The sequence below is a fragment of the Asparagus officinalis genome, chromosome 2, assembly GCF_001876935.1.
Source record: "Asparagus officinalis chromosome 2, Aspof.V1, whole genome shotgun sequence".
Taxonomy (NCBI): domain Eukaryota; kingdom Viridiplantae; phylum Streptophyta; class Magnoliopsida; order Asparagales; family Asparagaceae; genus Asparagus; species Asparagus officinalis.
This window is the reverse complement of record NC_033795.1, coordinates 78,473,094-78,487,998: the sequence shown is the minus strand read 5'-3', so window position 1 is coordinate 78,487,998 and position 14,905 is coordinate 78,473,094. Positions and strand designations below refer to the sequence as shown.

At 36.2% G+C, this 14,905-nt stretch overlaps 1 protein-coding gene across 3 annotated transcripts; it reads right to left on the bottom strand.

Moving 5' to 3' along the window:
- Window positions 4,180-8,269, bottom strand: LOC109829660 (L-aminoadipate-semialdehyde dehydrogenase-phosphopantetheinyl transferase-like). 3 transcript variants are annotated; one of them, XM_020396710.1, is made up of 6 exons: window positions 8,149-8,269; window positions 7,039-7,324; window positions 6,082-6,214; window positions 5,357-5,598; window positions 4,624-4,795; window positions 4,180-4,491 (listed from the first exon to the last, which is right to left on the bottom strand). In XM_020396710.1, exons 2-6 carry the CDS (start codon window positions 7,152-7,154, stop codon window positions 4,321-4,323), a joined length of 834 nt encoding a protein of 277 aa, XP_020252299.1. In that variant the 5' UTR covers window positions 7,155-7,324; window positions 8,149-8,269; the 3' UTR covers window positions 4,180-4,320. The 3 variants fall into 3 exon arrangements, with proteins under 3 accessions (XP_020252299.1, XP_020252298.1, XP_020252297.1); XM_020396709.1 differs by having other exon boundaries at window positions 7,039-7,255; window positions 8,149-8,248; XM_020396708.1 differs by having other exon boundaries at window positions 7,039-7,242; window positions 8,149-8,212.

Genomic DNA, 14,905 nt, shown 5'->3' with positions numbered 1-14,905 from the left:
CTTATTTTGATTTTATTTGTATCTTGCTTGCACATATATACATTATGGATATGCATGGTGCACATAGTTTAGGTTATGCCATTAATGTTGCTCATCGTTTGGATATTTTTCACTATGCTCAATGGTGTGTTAGATTCAAACTTTTTGTTCGATCTAGATATTTTGATTTATGGGAAATTATAGATTGTACTTATATTGTACCCACTTTGGAGAAATCCAAGTGGAGTAAAGATGATCATAAAATGTTTACCATGAACAAGCTTCTGTTAGAATTTTTACATAATACGTTCGATTCTTCTTTTTCTAACAAGCTTGATTCTTTTGATAGTGCTTACACATTGTGAAAACTTATAGAAGCACATCAAGAGAATTTGGAGGCAATCCGACAAGCTTTGCAGGATTTCGCTTCTAGTTCATGTGGAGCTTCACTTTCATGCACACGGCCACTAGGCGATAGCCCTAGTGAGATTTGCGAGTTTGAATCTATTAATGATTTACCTAATGATAAACTTACTTGTGCATCTAAGAGATTATTGCATGCCTATAACAAATTGCATAAAGATTTTATTGATTTACAAAGCAAGCATGTTACATTAAAATCTGATCATGAGAAGTTAGCTTCCAAATTTGATATTATTACTCATGAAAATGTTGCTCTTAAAGAAAACAATAATATATTAAATTTGGAAAATAAAAAATTGACCTCATCCATTTCTAGCTTAACTCATGAAAGAGATAATGCTAAGTTAGAAGTAAAGAACATAAAAAATAATACTGTTTCTTTTATAAATGACTGTTTATGTTCTACTTCTAATAAAAATGCATATGTGTCTAATAATAAAAATTTGAATCTTGTGAATAAACGTATTTCATCTTTAGATTCAACTTTGAAAAAATGCATTAATAATCATAAGAAGCTTATGGATATGTGTGTCAAGTCTAAGTCAAAATCATCCACTCATTATGCACACATATATAGCAAAGTTTACAAGTGCTCTATTTGCGACCGTAAAGGCCATTTAGCTAAATTTTGCTATGATGCAAAGTTTACAAGTGCTCTATTTGCGACCGTAAAGGCCATTTAGCTAAATTTTGCTATGATGCACACAAACATAAAAATTTCAATGCTCCTTGTGCATTTCATCAAGTTTCTTCATCACATGTACACACACATGCACCCTTTGTTCATCATAAGCATGCTCATGTGTATAGATGCGATCATTGTGATCGTTTTGATCATTTGGCCAAGTATTGTTTTGATTTGAAAAGAAAATCACATTTGCCAAATGTTTCTAGTAGGCCACATGTGTTTAAATGTGATATTTGTGGTAGATTTGACCATTTGGTGAAGTTTTATTGTGACTTAAAAAATGTTCAAACTTAGCAAATTTCTCAAATAGACCATCTTTGTTTAACGATGTTTCTCATTTGTAAAATATTTTTAAAAAACAATCTTTATCTGCAAATGGTTCCCGTGCACAAGCTAATGGTCCACAAAAATAAATGGATCTCTTTTATTGTACAAATTATAATCGGAAGGGTCATTTGAATGATTATTTCTTTGACTATGTTAGTGCACCAAATGCACCCAAGAGGGTTCATAACCCTAGGACTTTAAGCTTGAAAGATAGGGGTCATGTCCCTAAATCTCTTGGTACCAAGAATTCTTGGGTACCAAAACAAATTTAATTTGGGTCATGTCCCTAAATCTCTTGGTACCAAGAATTCTTGGGTACCAAAACAAATTTAATTTTTAAACCAAACATTTTAGTGTTTTTTCTTTTTCTTTTTCTTGGTTTTGAAAATTATACTTTAATTTTTTAAACATAAAAACAATTCTTTTTATTGGTCAAATTCTTTTATTTTCATGATTATTAGTTTTGTTTTGATGAGAGGGTTGTGTTTATTTAACCCTCCCCCGGATTTATTGGGTGTTTATTCCCAAATCTTGTTTATTGGGTACTAAAAGTCCTTATATGGGTTGGAACAAGCTCAAGAGCTTGATATGGTTACCTCTCTCATTTATGAAAATCAATGATGGTTTGGTTATATACTCTTAAAGATGATTTTTAGTTTTTAAAATTCATAGTTCATGATTCTTGTATGTTACTTTTGAAGTATGAAAATTTTGCTTTGATTTGTTCTTTTGAATTCATTATATAAGTACAAATAGATGATTCAAATTTCAAATATGCTTTATAATGTATTCTTTATGTCCTTTGAACCTGCAGTTTGAACCGTGCATAGATTGTTGAGGCGTGCTTTGACCTGCAGTTTGAAGTCCTGTGAACCCATTGGTATGAGCAAGAAGACTAAGGTGGAGTTTGGCACTTCTATCCATCATTCGAGGGGTCTTCTGAGGGGTGTTCATTCAGGCATTCGGGGGCCTTCCAAGGGAGCATTATTAGAAGGTAATAGGTATGTAGTTTTCGCAGTTGGGGATTGTTCTAGGCATTGGTAGGTTGCAACCAAGTCCCGTTGGTGTGAAGTCCTAGAAGCCTGTAACAGATGGAGGAAGTGTGTTGGTAGAAAGGTAACCCGACGTTCTGATTATGGTAGGGGTTATTTCTTGCGTTTGTGCCGAGCTCACGGTAATAGGAGATACTTCATTGGTGTGGAAACTTTGAGGCGACGAGGCGAGATGGCAGATTTGGAGAGCTGTTCCTTGCTGGAGTAAGATCGGCGTTTGATGTTAAGCATTGGCATTGGTGTGCGGGTTACGACATGTTTGGACCATCTTATGTATAGGTTGCTGACTGCTGCATGTAGAGATATGGGATCTGGTGGAGCTGCTTTAAATTTTGGGTTATGTCGGATGTTTGGCTACCCAGCACTTGGTCACATCGTGGATGTGAGATTTGATCCGATAGCACATTTGGGAGTCAGAGGCGTGTTTGATTATCAGGTATTAGCTTCTGACTTTGTTCTGAGCAGATATGTCATGTTTGACTCTCGGGAGGTGAAGAGTGGTGATCAAATCATTAGGACATCGCATCGGATGGAGAATGATGCTACTCCATGTTAGGTGGAGATTATTCCACATACTTCAGATTATACTGTATCATTTAGGATTCCAGCTGATGTGACACGGATTAGGAATCATGTTGATTCGGATGCAGATGATAGGTTGATTGATTCGAGTGTAGTTGATAGATGGAGTCTAGATATGGCCATTGGTTCATCTCATATGAAGATGTTTGGATTGCTTCAGTTTGGGGTCATTGGATGTGCTATCAGCCGTAGACTTGATCGTGATGTTGGAGAAGAGATGCGAACTCTTCTAGTGGATTAAGGCCTTAGGAGGCCATTTGATGAACTACGTGAGGCTTGATTCCTTGGGCAAGAGGATACGTAAACAGTCTTTATAATGCAGCCGATTTGAGAGTTGATACCGACATTTAGAGTGTTCGCATTCTCATTTGGGTTCTCGACTTATTATGGATTGAGTCCGTTATCGTGAATTGTTTCACGGCGTACTGGACACAACAAGTGGGATATTTGGATGCTTTGGTGTCGGCTCAGTTTTGAAAAAACTTCGCCGAGGTGAAGAATTGTGGGGGCCACAAGCGGAACCTTTTTTCTTGTGGGAGGCTAAGAATTCACGTGATCCAGAGCTTTGGGGAAGCGTGTGGCTGAAAAGAGAAATGGTTAAGATCCAGCGGGTTTTTGAGTGCCACGTGAAAAGACACGTGAAGTGAAAACGCGTGAAGAGCTTGGGAAGCTGATCACAAGATGTGGTTTTCTCGTGTTTGTGTGAGGGATTTGAGAGATTGTTTGAGGGTTTAGATTGAGTGATTGTAAACACTAGTTGTATTCTCTTCCTCTAATAGTAGATCTCCCCCATCCTTGCCCCATGGACATAGGCAATTTACCGAACCACGTAAATTTATATTCTTGCCGTGATTTGTAATAGCTTGTAGGTTCCATCGACAGGTCAGTCCTAAAATTGATGAGAGGAAGAGCTGATATCTCACTTTGTTGAGATATTTTACTTTCGGTTCTTGTTTCCTTTGTGAAACAGGAATTCTGTTGTGATCTAATCTCTTGTTGTGCACCTTGCGCACCGGAGGTGCTGCCGAAATTTCCGCTGCGCACAACAACAGTAACCTCTCCACTACTTTTTTTTTTGTAATGGAGAAGATCCAAATCCATATACAAATCACTTAATGAGAGCGTCTCTTGAATTATGCTTTCACTTTAAAGGTTCTTACAATCCCGGGCTTCAGATTTTCTGCAAAAGTTTGCAATGTGAATTTGTTTTTCTTTCCTGAGTAACTTATAGACAATAGCTAGGTATCATTTTACTACAATAAAATTCTCTCACCCTCTCACGCTCCCAATATTAGAGGGAATGAGCTGCTCTACTGAGCGTGAAATAAAACCACCATCCTGGCAACGATCAAAATCTCTCTCTTCATCGAAATCGAAGAAGCTTAGAGTTCTTTTATAACTGTCAACTGCTCCATTTGGATGCCCTCTTGCTACTGCTGCCTACAATAAACATAAAAATTTAGAGGATAAGCAAGGTGAAAATCCTTGTAATAAAATTTTTCCTGTCATCAAACTTTAACAAATAGACAACATAAATCCAGCTTTTGAATGAAGAAGGGGCAACGAACTAACCCAATGCTCTTCATCCAGCTGAAAAAGCGAAAACCTCCAATCTCTTGATTCGACGCCATCTACGTAAATTGATATGCTGTTCCAGTTTCTGTGGCGAAATTCCAATCTTTGCAAACCGAATCCCACGCCAGCACCAGTGGCTTTAACAAAAGCCTCCTTCAGACACCAATATCTACGAAACGAACAAATATACTAATATAGGTTCAATAAGACTCATACCGAATGTAAGCTGGCTTGGATGGTCGAACAGGACTACGGACATATTATGCTGACTAGAGATTTGGTGGCCCATTTTCGCATAGACCAAAGGGTCGGAGACACAAAACCTGTTTTTTTAATAAACTAAAAGGGCCGCAGCACCCTTTAAACTTTTGAGATGTTAACGAAAAAACAAGCATTTCAGGGTAATTATGCACGATTCACCATCTTATCCTTGTACATCTCCCGATTGCGAGCAGTCTCTTGAAGCAAGCAAATGATTGGAGACGTGAGGATGTGACAGTACATATAGGGTTAAAACCAAAGAATTAAAATTCATTTTCTAGTAGTGAGTAAATCCTTTCTCAGTGATGATGAAAGACTACAACCTTTCATTACATAAAGGAAGGGTTTTTTCTACACATGAAGGTTTAGTATTCACAGCAGGAGGAGGGGGAAAAAATTCAAGCCATTCAAAAGAAAAGGACAAGTTTTCAGTTCAAAAACCCTCTACGAATACATTATTACTTTTTACCTGTAAAACACGGACATAATCTCATCTGAGCTGCGTGCACCATTGATGTCTTTCCATTCTAAATCCGTGAAATGCGATGAGAAATTATTGATAAACTCGAGAGCAGTTTCGTTCTTATGGATGGTATTGCGGACAATGTCCAGTCCAACCAGGCAAATCGGCTCCGATGCTATGCCCACGTAGTCTCCATGATGCGATGAATTGAAGTTAAAATTTGGAAAAATCAGATTTTCCCGATTTTGCTACAGGTAATAGAGTAAAAATAGATACTTCAGGATCCACTTTATGAATCCAAGGTTACCAATAATATATTTTTATCAAAGTATGATCATAGTATACACGGAAAACGAAAAGGTTACCATGATAATGTGACATTCTTAGAAAGAGGAACAAAAAGAATGAGAAATTAAGGGGCGAACCTTGCGGGCTGGCTGCTTTAATGATTAACATCATTGAAAAGTTAGTAAAAGCTTTCTCCATACAAGAGCAATAGCTTAAGATTAACATCAGTGAAAAGCTAGTAAAAGCTTTCTCTATACAAGAGCAATAGCTTAAGATTAATTAACATCATTGAAACTTTTATGCTACCTCCCTTTGATTGACCTACAATCATGTCTTGCTTTAATGCAATAACTTAATCAGAGCAACCAATTAAATTGGTATAATCAGCAATAAATTTCAATCAACCCAGTAACATATAATGATGTTACGAGACATATTATTACCAGGTATGGTTTGCCCTCAATTGTTCGGTTTATGATGATTTTGTCAAAAGAGATGCCCAGAACTTCATGCACAAGGGAGTACTGAAGTAATCGACTCACTAGTGCTCTTTTCTTGTCCTCAAACTTGATAAACCTGATCAAATTTAAAGTTATGTTAAACACTGAATAGCTAGCTTCGGCGTAATATTTAAATATTCAGCTGACAAACATTTTTGTTTATTAAGCTAAAGCGTTCTCCCTTCAAACATTAGCAAATACATTGTTCATGCAGCATATGCTTTGCTAGAAACATAACTAAATTAAGTACCAATATTTGGCACGATTCAAGTCTGTTGTTGGTAACTCATTGACAGAAAAACGATTAAAAGAATTTATACTGGATCAATTTATGATAGAACATAGCACTGATTTTTGCTCAATAAGTGAGCGTATGGTAACGAGGATAAAGAAAACAAACCAAAGGATGGGTATGCACTTAGATGGATCTGTTGGAAGGATCACGGACTTGCAAAGTACCAAACTCATAGAACCTACAACTATAAATATATTGGAAAGTTCCTACAACTATAAATATATTGGAAAGTTGCTTACTCACCTCTGATGTCTTAATGAAGCACATTATTTGTAAGATAACCTGTAGTTTCAGATATCATTAAGCATTTATTGAATGTATTTGTTGATTGAGTCTTCAATTTACTACTAGAAATAAAATTCTTTACGATCACTTGGCATTTTACAAAATTTACAAACCATAAATATATGATTATCATTAGTATTATTAGTTCAACTTATTGAAAGAGACTTTCCGCAAATTGGCTTAAATCATACTACTGTTAGATTGCCTTTGATTATTCTCATAATGCTGAAGAATTAGCTAGCCTTTCCTCAATTAGTTTATCGATTAATCAAACAAAAAAAAACAGAGAATTGAACCGAAAAAAAGAACAAATCACAAACCTCATAACAGCCGATTGCTCATGAAGTGGAAGAAAAGAGAGGAAGAACGAGAATTGGTCCTCAGATGGGTTCCAATTTGAGGTGTTCACTAGCCATCTTCGAACTCCATTCTCCATTTCCAATATAGGCAGCACTTCAAATTTCGACGAAAGCTACTGCACTCTTCTTCGTAAATACATATGATCGGCGTCTCGTCAGTTGCACCTGAAAATGCCAACTAACAATGGAGACACTTGAGACCAACTGCAGCCGTTTGTTTCGTTGTAACTAATAAATACAATTGCAACTGCAGTCATAAATCCAATTTGAAGTTCAGAAACCTTAATCAACCAAAACAAACACATGCACCTGCAACTTTAACTATAGATTGGAAAATTTTAGAACTGAACCAAGCAAGTGTTGGGTCACCACTTGTTGGGCTCTGATACCACTTGTTGTGCGCGGCGGAAGTCAAAACCAAACCGATGTGCTTCGAGAGACCAAATCAAACAAATGCCGAGAGAAGGCCAAACACAATCACAATAACAGCACAAATTCAAACAATCAATTTTAATGTGGTTCGGCAAGTTGCCTACGTCCACGGAGCAGCGAAGGGGATATTTGGAGCATAGAAAAGAGGTATTTTCTGAGTTATTGGTTAGGGCTTTGTTTGGAGAGAATTAGAGCTTTGTTGGTGAGATTAATTGGTGAGTTTGTGTGATTTTGTGCCGTTATTGTGATTGTGTTTGGCCTTCTCTCGGGGTTTGTTTGATTTGGTCTCTCGAAGCACATCGGTTTGGTTTTGGTTTCCGCCGCACATAACAAGTGGTATCAGAGCCAAACAGCAAGTTGCAGATAACTAAACAACCCCCAGACAGAATTATTAGCAAGTACTTAACTACAAATTGCTTTTCTTGTTACTGGGTTTTCTGTATATATGTGAATAAAAGAGAATCGGGGCTTCCATTTCCATTAAAAAAATGAGCAAAAAAACGGTTATTATTATTATAATTATTATTATTATGTAGACTATAGAGCCATCTTTTTTCGATTAATTTCCTGATTAATTCAACAGAAGGATGAAAAATTGCTGACCCGGTGACGGCCGAGCACTCGTGAAGGAGAACTTACCCTGTGATGGGCTCCAATTTCAGATGTTAACTGAACCATCTCTTCACTCCATTCTTCGTTGAATCCCAAATAAGATGGAAAACAAAAAGTAAAACAGAAAACATATATAGAACAGAGAGAACTTGGGTGTTGTGATGTTCGCCAGGACATCGTAACGTGGTCTAAACAAACTTAATAAGTCAAAAGCAGAGACCTCTCCCGATTATATTTTAGGGGTAATTGCATATTAATCCCTTACATCATCTCTATTGATGCAAAGCCCCTCAAAATCTCAGTATTTGCCGCAGAATCCCTCAAATCATCAATTTTGTTGCCAAACCGTCCCTTTGGTTAGTTGAAGGGGGTGAAATTTTGCTAACTCAAACGGGAATGTATAAATTTCCCGTTATACCCGCACCCTTATTTAGTAATATCATTTAACAGCTCACCAATCCACTTGATAATAGGTTTATACCAGCAACCCATCAAGCCTTCTTCTTCAACGCCTCAACGGCCCTCTCCCCTAAATCCAAACTGGAGCTATTCCAACGGCTAAATTTCCCTCCAAAGCCTATACAATCCCCTAAATTCTTCATTACACTCATTCCTCTTCATACTCGGGGGCAATCGGGTAATTTCACATATTGGATTAAGGCTTAACCCAACTATAGTTAGAAAGTTTAACAGTACATTTAACAGAGGGATGATTTGGCAATAAGTTTGATGATTTGAGGGACTTCTTTGCAAATATTAAGATGTGAGGGACTTTTGGCAATTAAAGATGATTTAGGACTAATATGCAATTACCCTAATATTTTATTAGCACTTAGTAATTTCGAATTGGTAATTCTAAGAATAAGAACTTAGCTGTAACCTACGCAATCATAACTTAGAATCTTTTAACATTTATGGATATATAACAATATGTTAGAATGATAGTATTGTAAGAATATTTAAGACGATCTTATGGCGAGTCTCCAAAATAATTAGTAGGAAGGAGAATGTGTCATTTGTCATGCTACTGGTGCTAATCTTGATCATCACAGTCAGTGTACAATATAAGTGCTATTTAGTACCATCAACTTTAAAATCTATTCTGAAATACATGTCGACTTTTGCTTCTACCCTGGATGATTTTCCGGTGCACATTCTAATAGGAATTCCTTGGTCCATTTCATGCACATAGTAAACATTTCCATCCAAAGCCATATGAGTTCTTTATCGATATTAGTTTTTAAAAAATTTTCTCAAATCCTTGAAATTGTCATTAGGTACTTCAATTCTCATAAGGAAAACTCCTCAGGGACCCCAAAAAAGGGGACCCCTGAGAGGACAGGTGAGGTGTCAGCCCCCCAGGGGCTGACACCTCACATGTCCTCTCAGGGGTCCATGTAGCACTACTCTTCTCATAAATTATTTTCAAATTAGTGCCTTTATCTGTTACTTCTGCTCTTGATTGAAGAGACTGAAGTTCAAAATAACCTAAGGGGCTGTTTGGTTCGTTTCCTAGATATAGGGAAATGTAATTCCATGTAAAGAAACCAATGTTTTTAGTTTTCCAAACTTTTCCAAGAAATAGTTTGTTTTGGTTTGGTTCGCACAAAAAAATGGTGAGAAACCAATGTTTTTACTTTTCTTGTGTTTGGTTTGCATGAGAAAAAAAAGGGAAAACTTTTGTTGATTTGACATTTCCCACTTTTCTTGTGTTTGGTTGGTTTTGAAGTGTGTAGGGAAAAGTGTTTAGAGTCACCATGGTAAGATTACCCCCCACTATAGACAAAAATTATTTGTGCTAGTTATGAGATGTAATCTTAATCATATAAAAGTGCGAATGTATCATGAACAAATATTAATAACCCGAATGAATTATAAATTTCTGTTTGTATTAATGAAATCATACGAAACCTGAAATCATCTGAAACCTACTGTAACATGAACTGCGTACCTGATTTGACATGATATACCTGTTTGAGATGAAAATAATCACACAAAACCTGTTTTCGAAGAAAAAATAAACAAGACCTGTAATAACCTGATTATTCATAAATTTATGAAATACGTACCTGAATTAGCCAAAAAAATTTCTGAAACCTATAAAAACATATAAACGGCCTGAATAGCCATATTTTAGTACATAACATAGCAAATAGCCATCCAGTATATGTGAATTATGACTGTGGGCTCAGAACTTGTTCAATATCATCATTGTTAGTCATCCAGTGCAATATCAATAGATATTGCATATTGCTAATCTCAAAAAAATTGACAATCATCATAGCCTAAATTGAACACCCACAAACAGTATCAAAATCAACAAATAGTACGGAAAATCTGAGCACACATAGAACTCCACAAAACATTAGCTCAAATAGAAGATGAACAACAGAGCATCCACAAACAGTGAGCTCACAAAACTGGTGTGCACAAAACTGGAAGTTGTCACAAACCTGGACACAACAACAAACTAACCAACAACCAGCAACAACAAGAAACATTCAGGCCCAACAACCAAACGACACAACAACACAACTCTGGACACAACAACAACAACTGAAGGAACAACCAGCAAACTAACCAACAACCAGCAACAACAAGAAACATTCAGGCCCAACAACCAAACTAACCAGCAACCAGCAACAACAAGAAACCACAAACCCAACTACCAAACTAACCAGCAACCAGCAACAACAAGAAACCACCAACCAGCAACCGGCAAAAACCAGCAACAACCAAATCAGAAGAACCAGCAACCAGCAACAACAACAACTACCAACATAGACTGAGCACATGTTGTGTTTAGCTTAGGGCTCAGAACTTGGTCAATATCATCATTGTTAGCCATCCAATGCAATATCAATAGATATTGCAGGTTGCTAATCTCAGAAAAATTGACAATCATCATAGCCTAAAAATAAAAAAATCACCAACGAAAACCAAATACCTAAATGCCCCAGAGCAATAGCCATCCAGTACAATGTGTACACATTGTAGGTTGCTTGCATCTTAGGAAATATCCTGCATTCACAAATTCAATTACAAAAGTTAGTATTCCACAAAATGATATTAATCATGGAAGATAAATATTACAAAATGGAAGCAAATAAATACTTACTACATATTACAACAATATGTTCCATCATCATAATGTTCCACAAACACAATAAAAACATTATCACCAAAAGTAAGTGGATTTCACAAGTATGTTAGAAATGAGAATCACAAAATACCACGTAGAGACTTCTTCTATCGGTCTTCAACCCCCTTCGTTGAGAAAGGTAGCAATCATCTCTTTTTGACCAACCGATGATATGCCCATAAATAGTTTTGCTTCATGCTCATTCAAATATAAGTGTCGGTAGTATGTATCTAGCTTTTGAACACTAAAATCTTGTAAATGAGCATATATGACCGTGGATAACTTCTCGGTCCAATGCATATTTACACACTTCATGTTTGCGCTAAATACATCTATCTTATCCACCATTTTTAACATGAGCTCATTTTCTAGGTTGTTCCTACGAGCCTTTCCCTTAGCAACACATACCTTTGCTTTAGAACTTGATATGGCGGGTGTTTCCTTAGGCGGAGGAGTGTCCTCTTCATCTAAAATGTGTACTTGAGGGGATTGTGAGGCAGGTAAAGGCGAGTCACCATCATCTCCAAGATTTATGGACTCACTACGACTAAATTTTTTCCAAGCATCACATGCAAATTCTCCTCTAGCTTGATCATCCCCGATGATAAGGGAAAGATCATCGTAGTGAGTCAAGGGTTTATTGACATATTGTCTAAGTTTAGCATTCTTAAAGCTCTTGTCCTGAAAAGTATAATTGAATTAATTCAATGAAAACATGTAAATAAGATAAGTAATCAAGGGTTATGTAAAAATAGTTTATGTACCTCAATCCACCTATCCAAAAATTCAGGCTCCATGATGACAGTCTTGGATGCATCGGGAAGTAACTGCCATCATGGAATGGCATGGTGGGAAATGCATGAGGTGGTTGCCCAAAGTATGACTGCTGAAAAGGAAAATACCCACTATCGCCTTGATGCAATGACTGAGGGGGTTGAGAGGGTGGAGGTTGAGATGGCGCTACACCCTTGCCTTTAGGAGTATCAGCCATCACTAATTAAGTCAATAAGAACAAATTGAGTACATGATTGATATTGCAAAGCAAAATATAACAACATGAATACATGATTGATATTGCATAGCAAAATATAAGAACATGAATACATGATTGATATTGCAAAGCAAAATATAAGAACATGACTACATGAATGAAAAGCAAAATCTAAAAAGTGGACAAACCATCAAATTGTCACTACATACATGAGCATAAATAGTACAACAAATATGAGAATTAAGTCTCAGTAGTTACACCATGATTATACTTATCACAATAGTCCACCCACATCGCCCAAGCAATGTTATCTCTAAGGGTCTTCCACTCATTTCTTGATTCAGTTTGTTCTCTTTGAGTTTGAGTCTGAGTAAAATCAACTAAATTATTATCATTCTCATTTGTCACCTCACCATCAATATCTTCATCAATTTCGGACTCGCTGAGTAGTTCATCGCTTGGGTCAACAGTTATGATGAAATTATGAAGTATCGTGCATGCCAATACGATATCTACTTGTGTAGGAAATGGATAATGCGGCTTAGCACACAAAATCTTAAAACGATTCTTCAATGTGCCAAATGCAGATTCAATCTTAGACCGCAAAGAAGAATGTCTTAAATTGAATAATTCCCTTCTATTCTTAGGTGTTTTACCCGAATGTTCTTTCAAATGATATCGAACACCACAGTATGGAGATATGAAACCTGGCATGGTAGGGTACCCAGCATCACACAGATAGTATTTGCCTACAATTTTATTAAAACAATTGTTAAAGAAGTCAATTTTGCATATTAAATTTAAAATAGTATAAGTTAAATTTTTATATAATTACCATCATAGACTTTCAATCCATGTGGCTGTGGTCTAGATAATGCATCTTGGAGAATCCTAAAATCATTTGCAGACCCCTCCCAACCTGCTAAGACATATGTGAACAATTTGTCTGGGGTGCAAGCTGCAAGCACGTTCTGTGTAACACCTTTGCGGCCTCGAAATCGTGCAACAAGATTAATCGGAAGCATTGCATCAACATGAGTCCCATCTATCATACCAATGCAATCCTATAATACGTGTATCACATTACTAAGTTATCATTTATTTTTATTGCTTATACATATAACTGTGGTTAAAATGTAGATATACCTTGAAATAAGGATAGTATAGCTGGTTGTTAACGATCTCTTGGGGAGTACAATTGATGGCTTGTCTCATGTAGCGTCCACGCAAACAGATAATTGCTTGTAAAACCTTGTTGAAATATCTACTGACTGTCTCCCCTGATCTTATGAAATGAGATCTCACAATGCGATTTTTAGATTTATGACCCAAAATATTTAGTGTCATGATAAGTTGTTCTTCCACTGATATATTCCTTGAGTCTTTTAGAAGCATATTGTTCCTCATTATACTTACTAGCTTAACAAAAGCACCACTCCGCATTCTAATATAATTCACACAACTATCACTAAAACCATTATAAATACGCTCTATATGTTCAATTCTAGACCTCTCTTGTCTTTTTTTTTCCTCACTTGGACCACGACGTATAGATTTACGTCTAGCTTGCATTCTCCTTATGAATGTAATTATTATAACAAGAACATATAGTGCTGCACCTTGAACCACATTAACAACACTTTGTTCATCGGTACAATCCCCATCACCATCCATCTACGATGCAAAAATCAAATTGAAATAATTAATATACCTACCAAGCATTCACATGCAATGTCAATAATCAAAACTTAAATGACACATAACAAGATCTAAAGTTAATTTTCAGTTAATATTTTCATCAATATTTTCAGTTTCTTTTACGACCATTTAAGATAATTGTCAGTTCATTTCTGTTCTCTTTTCAATTATATTTATAATAATTAATATAATTTTTACTTAATTATAATAATATTTGAAGGAATATTTTTAGTTAATTACAATTATATTTTTAGATAAATTTCTGTTAATTTCTAGATAACTATAGAAAATGCAAAATTTCATCCTAATTACGACCATTCAAGATAATTGTCAGTTCATTTCTGTTCTCTTTTCAATTATATTTATAATAATTAATATAATTTTTAGTTAATTACAGTAACATTTTTAGTTAATTACAATTATATTTTCAGATAAATTTCTGTTAATTTCTAGATATCTATAGAAAATACAAAATTTCATCCTAAATAATTCAAATCATACAAAATTTTTAACAAATCAATTCTGAGTTGAGAATCATACCTTAGGTCTGAAATCAGTTTCCAGGAAGATCAAAGTCGGCAAAAAACCCCAATTTTTTCCCAATAAAGGCGCTGATAAAATCCAGCAAGCCACGAAATCTAGCAAAAAACCCCAAATTTTAGCAAAATCCAGCAAAACACCAACAAATAGGAGCTCCCGCAAGCCACGAGAACTTAGCTTCGGACAAAATCAACAGTTTAGAACCCCCGCAAGCCACAAGGCGCTGATAAAATCCAGCAAGCCACAAAATCCAGCAAAACCCCCCAAATTTTAGCAAAATCCAGCAAAACACCAACAAATAGGAGCTCCCGCAAGCCACGAGATCCCAAGATCGGACAAAATCAACAGTTTAGAACCCCCGCAAGCCACGAAGAGAACCCCCGCAAGCCACGAAGAGAACTCCTGCAAGCCAC